The sequence below is a fragment of the Pteropus medius genome, unplaced genomic scaffold (genome assembly GCF_902729225.1).
Source record: "Pteropus medius unplaced genomic scaffold, Ma_sr-lr_union100, whole genome shotgun sequence".
Lineage (NCBI taxonomy): Eukaryota > Metazoa > Chordata > Mammalia > Chiroptera > Pteropodidae > Pteropus > Pteropus medius.
Genome location: NW_024354437.1, coordinates 1 through 14,151, shown reverse-complemented (window position 1 = coordinate 14,151; position 14,151 = coordinate 1). Strand labels below are relative to the sequence as shown.

At 59.2% G+C, this 14,151-nt stretch overlaps 1 protein-coding gene across 1 annotated transcript; it reads right to left on the bottom strand.

Moving 5' to 3' along the window:
* Positions 1–212: 212 nt before the first annotated feature.
* On the bottom strand, positions 213–13,533 carry DHRSX (dehydrogenase/reductase X-linked). The gene is made up of 4 exons (XM_039852209.1): positions 13,320–13,533; positions 10,492–10,699; positions 2,275–2,485; positions 213–658 (listed from the first exon to the last, which is right to left on the bottom strand). The coding sequence occupies exons 1-4, from the start codon at positions 13,516–13,518 to the stop codon at positions 404–406; spliced, it is 873 nt and encodes a 290-aa protein (XP_039708143.1). The 5' UTR covers positions 13,519–13,533; the 3' UTR covers positions 213–403.
* Between the last annotated feature and the right edge of the window lie 618 nt (positions 13,534–14,151).

Genomic DNA, 14,151 nt, shown 5'->3' with positions numbered 1-14,151 from the left:
TGCTGGCCCAGAAGGCGGCCAGTCCTAGGGCCCTCGACGAATGGGCAGAGCGGGCTCGCGGCTGTCCCGTTCTGGGACCCGCACGCCGAAGCCCGGTCTCCAGAAGAAGGAGCGGGGAGGACGAAGGACACAGGGCCCCTCGGGGCTGACGTCACGGCGCTGCAGACCCCGAGCCTGCCCGTCCGCTCTGCTCTAAGCAACGACACCACACGCTTGGGTGGCAGGGTTTAATGGCACCTGTGACAATTTGACAGTTTGATATCAGAAGGCAACGGCTGGGGGCCACCTGCCCGGGGTGTCACTCAGCGTGCCCTTTGCTCCCTGAGATCCCAGCAGCTCCGGCCACCCACGGGGACAGAGCCCTGAGGGCTGGTGGGCGTGGCCCGGACAGACGCACGACGCCTCACAGACCGGCGGGGGCCGGGCCGAGGGCCTCATCTTCGTGACGTGCCGGCTGTGCCCTGCGTGCGTCCGGGGTCACGTCGGGGACGCCGGCCATCAGGCAGCTCCTGGCCCACAGCTGGCGCTGCAGCTCCGGGTCGTAGGTCACCGCCAGCGACTCGGTCTCCCTCTCGTTGTACAGATAGCGGCCGCCGACGCCTTCCAGCTCCGGAGCGACAGCAGCGTAGACGGACGTCCAGGCTCCTTCGTCTGGGGTCTGTGGGGACAGGAAGAGGTGACCAGGACACGTCGGCCTGCAGAGCGGAGCGGAGCACGGCTTCGAGGCTGGGACAGTGAGCGGTGGGTACGACGCGGGCCCAGCCCGGGGACTGGACACGAAGCCACGACGTGCAGGGTCGCCCGGCCACCGCTCCGTGTGGCTGGGTCGCTTTTCGTCACGTGCCGACGGAAAGACCCCCACCCCCGCTGCGGGTGGCCGCTCCCCGATGGGGGCCCCCCGTTCTGATAGGCAGACGCATATAAAACCCGCTGTGCGGGCGGCGACTCCTTCCAAAACCAGAGGCCTCATGAGCTGGCTGAAGCCTCCGAGCGTCACAAACGCACTCGGCAGGGAGGCGACACGGGGGGTCCCCACGACGGCTCTCGGCGTGGACGCTGCGAGGCGGGTTTCTCGGGGGCCTGAGGCACGTGTGGGCCGAGGTGACACGCTCAGGGGCGGGGAGCCAAGGTCCCAGAGGGCGGGAAACGGCGGTTCGGGCAGACGCCAGGCCCGTGGGAGTCGGGCCCCGAGCGTGCCGGGGGGGGCGCAAGGCCCGATGCTCACCACGGGGGGCACACGGGGCGTTCGCGGCTACGGAGCGACGTCCGGGCAGCAGCAGAAACCCCGGTCACGTGCCGCCATGGGGCGCACTGTCGGGAGCTGCTGTGCTGTCACCCACCGAAGCGTCGCTGGGGCTTCGTGACGGAGGCGTGGCTGACGTCACTGCTGGCCACGTGACCGGGCTCCAGCCCTGTCTCCTCCCGGACGCCGGGCTGGCTGCCTGCGGCACGGGCACCAGCTTCGCATTTCGGAGGCAGCCGAGCCCGTCCCTGTGTGTTGAGTGCCACCTCTTGCAGCCCGTCAGACACGGGCACCGGGAACAGGCTTGTGTCAGAAGCTGCCAGCCATAGCCGCGGTCAGCGTTCAGGGCTGGTGGCCACAATGCCCCGGCTTTGTCTGGGCTGCACAGTGAGTCCCCTCCGTCTGGAGAGACTCAGTTCCTTCCAGCCCCGGGCTGCGACCCTCCTGTGCTGTCTCCTCGGTAGCCCCTACTCAGCGCCTGCATTCACGTCTCCGCCTCTGGGCCACCGCGGGCATTTTGTGGGGCTCCTGGGACCGAGCCAGGAGGCAGCCGTCCTGGGTAACACACGTTGTGATGTGCGTGTCTCACTGGGACCCGAGGATGGTCGCTTTAGGGGACAGGAACATGCCACGGGTTCCCCGCGTCAGGCCACCGAGAGGCCGTGACGGCGAGGGCGAGGCCGCTGCACGCAAAGGGGCCTCACGGATGCGGCCGTGCAGGCCGCCGGTTCCGGAAGGGGGTGCCCTGGGACAGGAGGCACCCACACCTTCGCCAGGCGGGGGGGCCCGGCGGCCACACGGTGCCCTTCAAACGCCCTTCGAGGACACCAGAAGCAGGACGCTGAAGTCCCTTCTCGGAAAGCGAGGACAGCGTGCACACGCCTCAGCCGCCCGGGACGCTGCAGAGCACACGCTTCCGAGAGCGGACGTGACGAGCCCGTCCCTTTACGGCGTCCCACGCCGCACGGAAAACACCGTACGGGTGGCCTCGAGCTGGCCCGCAAGGGACACACGCACAACTGGACGCTTACCTTGAAAAAACACCAGCTCATCATCAACTTCCGGAGCAGCCCGGTGCCCCAAAAGACGTGTCTGTACAGGTCCGTGTTGACCACGCCGGGGTCCGCCACGTTGGCCGTCACGTGGTGGCCCTGGGCGGCCAGCAGCCCCTGCAGGTGGTAGGTGAACAGGACGAGGGCCAGCTTGCTCTGGGCGTAGGCTCTGTGCGGCGAGTAGCAGGTGCTGCGGAAGGCACAGGAGGGGACGCTGTGACGGCCGAGAGCGCCCATGGCCCAGCGCCGCGTCCCCACCCACGTCCCGGCGGCCTCACCGCGTCCCCGCCCTGCCGTGTCCCCCTCCGGCCCCTCCCGCGTGCCCCTGGCTGTCCCCTTCCTGTGCCCCAGGGGTGGAGACTTCGCGAGGTTACTTTCCAGTGCCAACACGTGGCTTCGTCGCGCTGTGTAGAGCGGGTGGCTGGTGCCACCGAGGTTGTGGTGACGTCCGTTTCTGAGACACCATCTCGAATGGACACGGCACCAATGGTACGACCCTCTTCCAGCGAAACCACTGGATAGTGAACTGGGGTGCCCCCGGCCCAGGAAGATTCCTCTTTGTAAAGCCGTGGGCGACCCCGACAACTGAATGAGCCTCGATTCTCCCTTCTTACCCCCCACCCCCGTTCCCATGCGTGTGCTTCAAATTCACCAATAAGGAGCGAACCCATGAAACCCTAGACACCACAGCTTCACAGCCTGATGAAACCACCGTCCCCAGCCCATACTGTGAGCCCACAAGCTCGCTGTGGCCCCGGGGTGGGCGGAGTGTCTGGGGGTGTCACCACAGTGGTGCCCGCGTGGGCGAGGGCCTCGGGTGCTCCTCCCTTGGGCAGCACTGTGGACAGCCTGGGACCCACACAGCCGCGGCCGGACCCCCGAGATGGGGTGCCCAAGCTCCAAAGTCTGGGGGAGGGCGCGTTTTCGAGGTCACAGGCACCATCCATCCATGGACATGCTCCACGTCTGTGGGGGAAAGGCCTGCTTTCCAGTGGCGGGATGTGGGCGCGCACACTCCCCCCTTAGTGTGCGTGCTTAGATCTCTACCTCGCTGACAATAATTTTTTTTCTCCTTTGAACTGTCAACGTTTGAGAAAAATGCGTCATCACGTCTCCCACCGTGATGACAAGTTACCAGCTTGTCCTTGCCGGTTTTTGCTTCCTATGGCTCGTGGCCACCTGACTGGGTGAGCAGCATTCCCATTAGGCAGCAGTCACTGGCTACGTCTCAACAATGTATTTTGTTTTTCCTTTAAAGTTATTTTTACCTGACAGCAATACAGCCCCTTCCTGATCTCTTGGCTCGACGTGACCAATATTCTGCCACCCACATCCTGGAAACGTCAGTCACGTGTCTTAAATTATGAAAAAAAATCCATGCGTGTGATTCACTGTAGGAAGACTTTACCGCGTGCGCACATTAGAAGGAAGACATCGTGGTCTTCACATTAGATGCAGAGGAGGCGCTCGCTGAAATTCAACGGCTCTTTAGTCAAAGGCTCTTCACCAAATAAGGATTAAGAACTGAAATAAAGAGACTCGACGTTGACCAAACGATTCAGAGAAGCAAACAGAAAACTTCAGCAAGGGACGATCCCTACGAGAAATGGGACAATGGGAAAAAATCCATACCTCTCTCTAAGGGAGGGAAAAAACAGTTCGAGAGTAAAATGGGATTTCAGGACACGGTCTCCGGTCAGTTTCAGAGGTACAGAAACATCCGCAGTGGACATGAAAACGAATCCCACTAAATCAACAGGAGGAGATGGTTCGGCTTCGAGGCTGCCCGATACACGCCGAGGGCGCCTGGTCTGAAAAGCCACAGCGGCGCGGTTTGAATGTGTCCACAGAGAAGGCGACAGAAAGAGTCAACGGACGACTGTGATCACATTACAATCGACCAACGCGGCGACAGACGGGCCTGAAACGTCTCCAGGACCGGGTTCTGAACACGGAATTTTTTCATAAACCGCTTTGTAACAAATGGTGTCCGAAGGTAGAACCGAAACCACGAAGCTGTATCTTTGTTTTCAATAGGTAACTGGTGTAACTACTGAAGACATAATTTGAAGCTCCGCCCGAGACCACAATGCCTTCTGTAGGACAGGGAAGCTCTTCTAGACTTTTGTGTTCTGTAAGTGGGGCCTGCAAATTAAATCGACAACTGCCGTATTAACCGGAGAAGAGCATGCGATTTTTATTTATTTTTTTTATTTTTACATGTGTGAGGGCGTCATAGAAAAGAAGTGAACACCCCAAGGAGACAATGAGACTCTGAAACTTATATGGTATTTAACAAAGGGTGGTAAATGGTAGGGACGTAACTAGACAAAAAACAAAACAAAACAAAACAAAACAAAACTGGTTTGGGGCTTCTAGGGGCGCTAAGTCGTAGGTGCTAAATTATGGCCAAATACTTGGCCATGAAACTTTCCAAGAGAAGGAATTTATGGCAATCCTCATTTCTTAGGAGTTTCAGATTTCAGTCAGAAAAAGCGAAGGTCCAGGAAGGCAATTTTCCCCCCACATTTGTTGATGGTCGACGGCCCCCAAATCAAAATAATCTTTATGCCGAAGAGGCATATTCTGATTTCCATCACGTTCTCTGCCTCTCAGCCACAGAGAAAGAAAGAGGAAGAATTATACTTCGAACACCGTGTCTGCATCTCTGTTTTTAAATTAAATTTCCTGGGGCGACGTGGCTTGATAAAAATCATCTAGCTCCCGAGGGGACAGTCCAGTCATGCGTCGTGGGTTTGTTGCCTTGTGCGTTCTGCACCCAGAGTCTGGTCTCCTTTCAACACCGTCGTTTTCCTAGATTTAAAATCTAGGAAAACGTTCTGGAGAGAAGGGACATCCACCCTAACCCGCGGTGGCATCTGCGCTGCCTGCCACCAGTCTGTGGCGTTTCCTAGGCTGCGGGTGGGTGGCTCTGGTGGGCTCTAAGATCACGGCAGTCATGACATGGCTCCCCGGGACACCCCCTGAGGCCCGGTGCTGAATGCACGTGCTCAGCGAAGGCCCCATTCCTAGCAAGGTGCCGGGAACATAGCAGGTCTTATGTTTCATCTGAGCAAACGACTTCTTCAAGTTCTCATCAAAGAAAAAATTACTACTGGCTACGACGGTAAAGGCACACCCACGAATTTCTACTTTTTCGTACGCAGAGGTCTAATGGGTGAGGCTTACATTTTAATGAGAGCAGTGTAGGGGAGGAAATATTTTTCCCCTCCACCCTCTTAGGTTCCGTAGCTGGGGCATGCAAATTCAGCTGATTAAAGACAGATTAACAGAAAAACTACTGCGCTCAGCATGACATTTTCAAGATCCATCCATGTTGTTGCAAATGGCAGTAGTTGACCTTACAGCTGAGTCAGAGGGAAGAGGACAAGAAGCATATGATTCCACTCACGTGTGGGACACAAAACAGAACGCAACACGCGAACAGACACACAGACACAGAGGCCACCGCGGCGGGGACTAGAGCGGCGGGGGGGGGAGGCAGAAAAGGGTGAAGGAGTCAGACGGTGTTGAAAGGAGACCAGACTCTGGGTGCAGAACGCACAATGCAACAAACCCATGACACATGAGTGGACTGTCCCCTCGGGAGCTAGATGATTTTTATTAAGCCACGTTGCCCCAGGAAATTTAATTTAAAAACGAGCTAATGGCATACCTACGCACATGAGTACGTACACAGACACACACACACACACACACACACACACACAGTTCGAGGGGACACGGCCAGATGCTGGAGGCTGATACCTCGTCTCATTCTAAACGAAGGAGAAGCATTTGGCAGCTGCAGTGAGAAGCGTGTGGGTGACGAGGCTTGTCTGGTTGTGCAGATAACAGTCTCGGGGGGTTGGTAAGAGCTGCCCGTGGGAGCAGCTGTCTTCCTGGTCTTGGCACACGTTCACGCATGACAAATTCCTTTATAGGTTTCCTTGGCCAAGGGGAAATTTATACTCCACTTTCGGGAGGAAGTGGAGAGCTTTTTCGGCATCGCCGGCTCTCAGCTGCCGTGAGCTTGAAACAGCCCGTCCGCCAGAGGCACGTCTTGGGGTGGTGTGCTCTGGTCCCCTGCAGTGGGAGCAAATGTCTGCTCGGGGAGAACTTTTTAAAGGTAATAGCGATGGAGCGACATTCTAAAAGAAATATATATGGGTTGCAAAAAAATCTTACAGCTCAGAGAAAAATCGAAAAGCAATACCGATTCTACATCCTCCCCCCTGCAACCCAGAAATGACCGTCGATGACGTGCGTGTGTGCGCGTGCGTACACGCAATACATATGTGCACACGGTCCAGGCTGACTGACAGGTGCTTTCTCCCCTTGCCTTTGGGCTATCTGTCTCCTGCACCCCTGTACCAATCAAGACGCCCCATTGATCCTTAACTACGTGCACAGCACTGGGTACCAATCCAGATGACCCGCTGATGCTTTAACTATGTCCACACCGCTGGTGAGGGGCGCAGGTCCCCATTGCATAGAGCAAGTAAATGACCCCTGTCTCTGCTAGAAAAAGGACCGTTTGTATTATTTAATTGTTCCAATTCTCTCCAATTTTACTAGAAATTGTGTGTGTGACTATAGGGTATATGAGACAATATCATGCTTCACTGAAAAACATGATTTTTAATATTAGGGAGGCTTCTTGTCTAATGGAAAACTGAAGGATGCACAGGCGGCCCTGATTTTGGATATTATGGAGGGTGTTTGGGTCACGTCTTCAGCTCATTCTACAAAACACTCTTCTGTTTTGGACATGAGAGATGGTGAAGGCCTGACCGATGCTGACCATTTCCTGTAAGGAAAAGACTGTTCACTCATTGCGCTGATGGATACTGTGTGTGTGTGTGTGTGTGTGTGTGTGCGCACGCGCGCGTGTGTGCGCTCCATGCTACCGAGCCAGCCTGTTATACAGATCGCCAGGCAGCATTAGCACCCGGTCCCCACGCCCTGCCTCCCGAGGGGCATGTGCACGGGGAAAGACAAGTGACTACGTCATCTTCACTTCTCATGACCACGCTGCGTTCGTGCCCCTGACGTCTGCATTCTGTGACAGGATCACAGAGCCGCATGCAAACACAGTCATGGAACCTCGGCCTCGTTTCCGACACACGCTTTTCAGGGGCCACTGGACTCCTGTCAGGATCGGCCTTCCGGGGAGCAGGCGTCACCTGGCCAGCCCACACACATTCGCGAAGGGTCCCTTAGCTTCGGGGACGACGTGCTCACGTGCACATTGTCCCTCCTTGCTTCCCGAGGTTTCCCGGTCCTGACGAGGGTGGGATCGGGGCTCACGAGTCGCGGAGAGTCCCCAGGGGCCTCCAGCTTGGCGCTCAGGGAAAACAGAGCCCGCTCAGCCGGCAGAGGCGTCGACAGACACACAGCGAGCGTCTGCGACATTTCCCAGGGCACAGAGTAAACGCGCTGAGTGTCCAGGGGAGATCGGAGTAAAAGACTCGATTTATAACGCAGCGTCTCGCAGCGACACGGGCACAGCACAGAACGATCAAACGGGGCTTAGGGACACATAAATAAATAGCGGTCGGGGGTCACGCCCGCGAAGGACGCTGTTCCCACAGTGAGAAATGCCCGCGCCTGTGAGGGCCCCGACGATGACTGTGTCCGCTAACGAAGGCCGGGGAGCTCCGCGTCCCTTCAGATGCAGCGGCCGTTCCGAAAGGGACGGACGGCGAGACTTACGGCCGAATCCTCCTCCCTCGCTTAAACGAGGTGTGTTGAAGTCGCACCTCCCGGGACCTCAGGAGGAGGCGTGCCATGGACACAAGGTCTTTGCAGAGACGGCGAGGATGAACGAGCTCTGCAGGGAGGGCTGTCACCCCACGGGAGAGGCGTCCCGATGGAGACGGGAGATCGGGACTCGATCCCCCAGAGGGACGGCCGTGGCTGGACACGGGCGAAGACTGTAGGGTAGACAGAGGCAGGGCGGGAGGGTCGCGTCCTACAAGCCGGGGATTCCAAGGACCTCTGACGCCCGCCACAGGCTTCGGTGGGCCGTTCCTCAGGGGAGGGAGCCGTGAGGGGCGAGCGTGTCGGGGCGAGGAACACGTGAGGCGGGGTCCTCGCCCCCCAGAATGACGCAGAGTGGCCGTGCCGTGGGAGTCCGCGCCGAGCCCCGCACTCCAGCGGGACCTCGGAGGACAAGGACACGAGGCAGACGGACGCCACATCATCGCTTTCACCCACACGACCGTCTTGGTCGTTTCCCGGTCTAAGACATCCTGCTAACCTCACAGACACGATCGAGCCCTGGGGACACGTGCCAGGACCGGGGACTCGCCTGCTTTGGGTCTGAGGAGGGGACAGGATGGCCCCGTGTCCTCTTTGCCCGCATCATCCCAGTTAACAGCCGTCCGTCTTAAGACGTGAGGGGCGGACGATAATCGCGACAAACTATCCCAAGAGGCTGCGCAGGGCAGGGCCTCGGGGTAGGAGCCAAAGCCGGGGTGACTCAGGCCACACCCACAGAGGCCCGTTGGCCCCGAGGCACCCGTAGGTACCAGAGGGTCAGCACACAGACAAACCGGAGTCCAGGGCAGGCGGTCGGCAGAGCCACGTCCTGGACGGTATGACCTGCCGGTCACCATCGCCTCTGCAGAAGTCCCGGCCACAGCCACACGTGCTGTGGTTCATTTTACATGTTAGCGTGGCCAGGCCACAGTGCCCAGGGGTGTGGTCAGACGCCAGCCCGCATGTTGCTCTGCAGGTATTTTTAAGATGTGATTAACGCCGAAATTAGCAGACTTGGAAGAAAGCAGATTGCCCTTCACGCGGTGGGTGGGCCTCGCCCAATCAGTGGAAGGCCCGAAGAGACGAGTGAGTCCCCCCACCCCCCCCGCCACAAGAAGAAGAAATTTGGCCTCAAATAAGGCAGCAGCATTATACTCTTCGTCTAAGTCGTTGGATTTCAAGGTCAAGGTGGCAGCATCGACTCTAACCAGCTGGTCGACCGTGAGGATTTAGGACTTACCAGCCTTTCTCTCTGTGAGCCGATTTCTGAAAGTAAATACAGAGTTTGCTCTCTCTCTCTCTCTCACTCTCTCTCTCTGTCTCTCTCTGTCTCACGTCTCTTTCTCTCTCTCTCTTTCTATATGATACCAAGTAAATATGTCTCTCTTTGTCTCTCTGCCCTTCTCTCTCTCTCTCACCAATCTCCTCTCTCTCTCTGTCTCTCTCTCTCTCTCTGTCTCTCACAATGTCTCTCTCTCTGTCTCTCTCTGTCTGTCTCTCTCTCTCTGTCTCTCTCTCTCTCTCTGTCTCTCTCTCTCTCATAGAGGGAACACTTAACTTAGGAATAATGTAATGTTTTGGGCTTAACATTTTATCTCTTCTCCCCAAAATACGACTTATTTCTTTAACACAGCTACCGTTACGTCATGAGCCAAGCCCACTGACGCTGAGTAATTCTGAGAGATCCCGCCCAGCTTTTCTTTCGGAAGAGGGTTCTGGTGCAGCAGACCTGAACAGACGAGCCCTCTCGAGGGTTTTAACCCGCTTGGATTCTGGAGAGCTTTATGACACCCCGATTTATGCCTTTCCAAGAACACTCGATTTCCATGACAGCAAATCAATCTTGCCAATTAACAGCAATCACCAGCGGTGTCTACACCAGGTGCAAGCCGACAACCAACCCTTTCTGCATGGAGAGGCACTTATGGCTGAAACCCAAGTGGTTCTCAAACTGTCACGAGCATCGGAACCTCTTGGAGGGCTCGTTAAAACTCAGTCACCTGACTCCACCCCCCGACTTGTGACTCTGCAGGTCTGGGGTATGACTGAGCATCCATATTGCTAACCATTTCTCAGGGGGCGGGGAGCCCATGCTGCTGGTCCGGGGACCACACCTGGAAACTCGGCACTGTGAATGGTCTCGTCCCCGTATGAGAAATGTTTTTGAAAGAAAACAATAGAGCTAGGTGCCCTTATCAGAGGCCGAAGAGGCAAGACAGAGACAGAAACAGGCCAAGGTCGGGAGCAGCCCACGCGCCCTGCAGGGCACACGGACACAGAGCACCGCGCAGCTTCTGCACGGAGACAGCCCGCGGCCCTGGGCTCACGGTCGGCTGCAAGGCCACGGCTTTTCAGCCGATCGGCCATCCCGGACCCACGGCCGGAAGTTTAGCTCGGGGGCCGCGGCCAGGACCACGGAGAGCCTGCACGCACCTGCTCTGAAGGTCGTCCAAGTCCAGGTCACCGACGTAGTGCGTGGCCGAGGACACGCTCACCACACGGGCGCTGTGGCCGGCACGGCCCGACTGCGCGAGCGTGTCCAGGAGCAGGTGGGTCAGCAGGAAGTGCCCCAGGTAGTTGAGGCCGAAGTGCTCCTCGAAGCCGTCCGCGGTCTTCCTCTGCGGGACCATCATCACGCCGGCTGGGGACACAGGGCACTCGGGAGCGTCAGGTGACAGGCGTGGGCACCCCACCACACACGGGGCGGCCCCCGACCGAGGCGCTCCGCGGGGCGCCCCGTGGGGACGCGACACAAGGCAGTGGTCACACTGACCGTCCGCACCACAGACCCCAGCCCGATATCCCACAAACACATCGATAAGAGTGTGCCCTGCACCCCTCACAGCCCGGGCCCAGGCCCGGGGTGCCCCATCTCCTTCGAGCAAGGCTCAGCGAGAATTTGTCCCCATGTCCCTTCCCCAGAGGCTGGGGCACAGACGGCCATGCGCAGGACGCGTGCCAGGCCCTGAGCCTTGCACAACCCTGAGCTTGCTCAGTGTGCGTGTGTGGGTTCTGCACATCTGTCCCTGTGTGTGTGTGTGTATGTATGTGTGTGTGTGTGTGTGTGTGTGTGTGTACTTCTGTGCATTCACACGTCGATTGCAGTACATGTGCCTACGTGTATAATGTATGACACATATATGCATCTACGTTGCTATGTCCGCAGTTTCATGTTTCTGTGTATATTTGCCTTTGCAAATAAATGTGTGCACGTGTAGGATCTGCATGCACGTAAGCACATCTATTGGTGCGTTTGCACTTGTGTGTGGCTGAGTATGTGTGCGTGTCCACGTCTCTCCGTGTACAAGCACTTCCAAAGGTGCGTGTGTGTTTGTGGGCATGCATTCCAGGTGTGTGTGTACATACATATTCGTATATCTCCAGTATTTAGGTGTGTGCATGTGTGTGCCCTTATACACACAACACTCTATGTATGTGCATTTGTGGACATTCGTGTACGTGTGCATTCATGTACGTGTGCATTTGTGTGCATGTGTAATGGCGCGTGTAAGTTCACATGCGGCTGTACGTGCAGACAGTTTGTCCAGCGGCTTTAGAGGGTCCCTCCCTGGACACAGGCCACGCTCTGAGCCCAGGGCACGCAGTGCCCACGAGGACACCCGTGTGGTTCCGCTCCCGCCACACCCACGTTGGTCACTTGCGAGGTTTTCGAGGCCGAGGAAACGTGCGGCCACGGCCCTGGCACGGGGCCCTGGGCGTCGCGCAGTGTTGAGGAACAGCCTTGATGTCCATGTGGTGGCGGCTCATCGCCGTTCGTGCAGAGGAGGGAGGGGGGGCTCGGTGAGGTGGACGCCGTCTCCAGACGGAGGAACAAGGAGGCGGCGGAGGCTCCGACTCACGACCGCTAAGCCCCACGCCCGGTCTGGCTCGCAGAGTTCGCGGGGTCCACGGAACTGGCTGCTCGTCATGCTGGGGCGTCACGCGGGTGCCTGGGGCCTGCGTCTGCCTAGTCGACGACCATCGGCTGGGACAGGCACGTCTGACGCCGGTCGTCCCTTCTCGCGGTGGCCTCTGTCGCGTGGGCCGCAGAGGAAATACCCAGGAGACAGAGACTTTGCTTTCGTCGCGCGTGGGGCCGAACGGCTGGACTGGCAGGTGTCGCCTTCCGCTGGGGCCCGTTATCGGATCATCTAGCGAGGAGGAGCCAAGGGCAAGCAGTGTCTGATCTCCGGAGGGCTGAAGGTGTCCTATGCGCTCCACGTCCAGTGTGCGTCTCCCAGGGGCGCGGGAGGCCGTGCCGGCACGCGTGTGTGTCTGGTGAGGACGGTGATGCCCTGTGCGAAGGGCAAGTTCCAGGTCACTCGGGGAACCATCCAAGGTCATCTGCACAAATCCTCGGCGTCAACGGCTCCGTTGGCGGAAGCACATTTCCACCACAGCAACGCGCATGTCACCGCTGGGGACGGCCACGTCCCGTGCTCCAGAAGCATCCAAGGCATTCGGCGCTCAGCCGGGCGTGTGGGGATGGGCTGGCCCATGGCGGCTGGACGGAATGCTCTGGGTCCCCGCGATGACTAAGCCGCTCTCCTGTGACGTGCGGAAGACGGTCACAGTTTCTCTATTTTAAAGCCAAATGTCCGGACCCCTCCCTAGGAAGCTCTTCGAGCTGCCGATGACATATTCCCCAAACAGGTGACGCGAGCTCAGGGGCCTCTCACTGCGAAGCACCGTGACTGCCTGGGCTCATCTTAAAACGGATACAGAGTCACAGCAGCGTGCGCATGGCCACCCCCGTTCGCATGCACCCACGGGACCGTGACATCTCCCTCCGCCGAATCCTGCGAGGCACGTCGACGGCCCTGGAGGACGAGAGCAGCGGACGTGACCCCGATGCTGCTCTGACTGGGCGTGGAGGAAGGACGCAGCGCAGGTCCAGGGCGGCCGGAGCTGAAGACGCCGAGGCGGGCAGGCGGCGGGCAGGAAATACGGGCGCGGCGGGCGTGAGCGGCCTGGACCCTGCACGGCGATGATTCCGCGGGGAACGTGCTCAGGGCTCCGCGAACGTGGTGCCGGCTGTGAACACGCCCGGCCCTCGGCGTGTGGCCGCCGCGCCTGGCACAGCTGGAGCACTGAGCACGCTCCGCACGGGACGGAACGGAACCACGGCATCGGCGCCAAGTCACGTGTTACAGCCGCCTACGCTCGGCACATGCCCCGCACGCGTCACGCGAACGGGGGGCGGACGAGGACCCGGCGCCCCCGAGTGCCCTCCCGGCCCGGGGCCACCGCCGCAGACTCACCGTTGTTGACCAGCACGTGCAGGGGAAGGTTCTTCTTCTTGAACGCGTCGACGAAGAGCTGCACGGACCGCAGAGACGCCAGGTCGCAGTACAGAAAGTCCACTGCGAAAGGACAGAGCGGTGCGTTAACTCCCCGCGGCCGTGGACGGCAGCTCAGCTGTAAGCGAGTCCCCCTGCCCCCCGGCCGGGAAGTTATCATGGTCGACAGACGAGGGGCTTCGGGTGAGGACGGACGGACCCCACGCCCCGCAGCGACTCACGCCCCAGCGCGACGCCCCTTCCCTGAGTGCAGCTGCGGCCGGCCACCTGCTTCTGCTCCGCAGAGTAGGGCAGGTATCGGGGCCTCCTTCCCTTGGCTGGCTTCCTTCTATGACAGAGACGACGGGGTCCCACAACCACAGTCATCGTGTGAGACGCCGCTGGCCGGCAGACGAGCGGGAGAGAGATTGTCCCGCTGACCTCGAAGACGTGGCCCGCAGGCTGTAACACGGCCACGGGGCCAGCACGTCGGGCCTCCCCGGGAGCAGCGGGCAGTCCCCGGACGCCGGCCGTGGGAAAGCCACACCTCACAACACTTCCTGCAATGGCCACGAGGCCTGAGCGGGGGAGCCTGGGTTCCGGTGGGGGACCCCGGCCACACGGCCCTCCAGAACCATGAGCAGCTTGCTCAGTCCCCCTGCCTGGGGCGCTGTGGCCTCTGCATGGTCACCTGTGCCCTGCCGAAGGGCCCCCAGCCCGGCTCCTGACGAAGCGCTCACATGAACCCCAGCACCCCAGAACAGACGGCGACGGGGTCCCCGCGTGCTGACACCCACGTCTCCCGCGGCACACA

Coding starts and splice junctions, on each gene's coding strand:
- DHRSX (XM_039852209.1), bottom strand. CDS start 13,518: ATGATAACTTCCCGGCCGGGGGGCAGGGGGACTCGCTTACAGCTGAGC. Junction 10,700..13,319: donor GCACGTGCTGGTCAACAACG/GTGAGTCTGCGG, acceptor CTGTGTCCCCAG/CCGGCGTGATGATGGTCCCG. Junction 2,486..10,491: donor TTGGACGACCTTCAGAGCAG/GTGCGTGCAGGC, acceptor TGCCTTCCGCAG/CACCTGCTACTCGCCGCACA.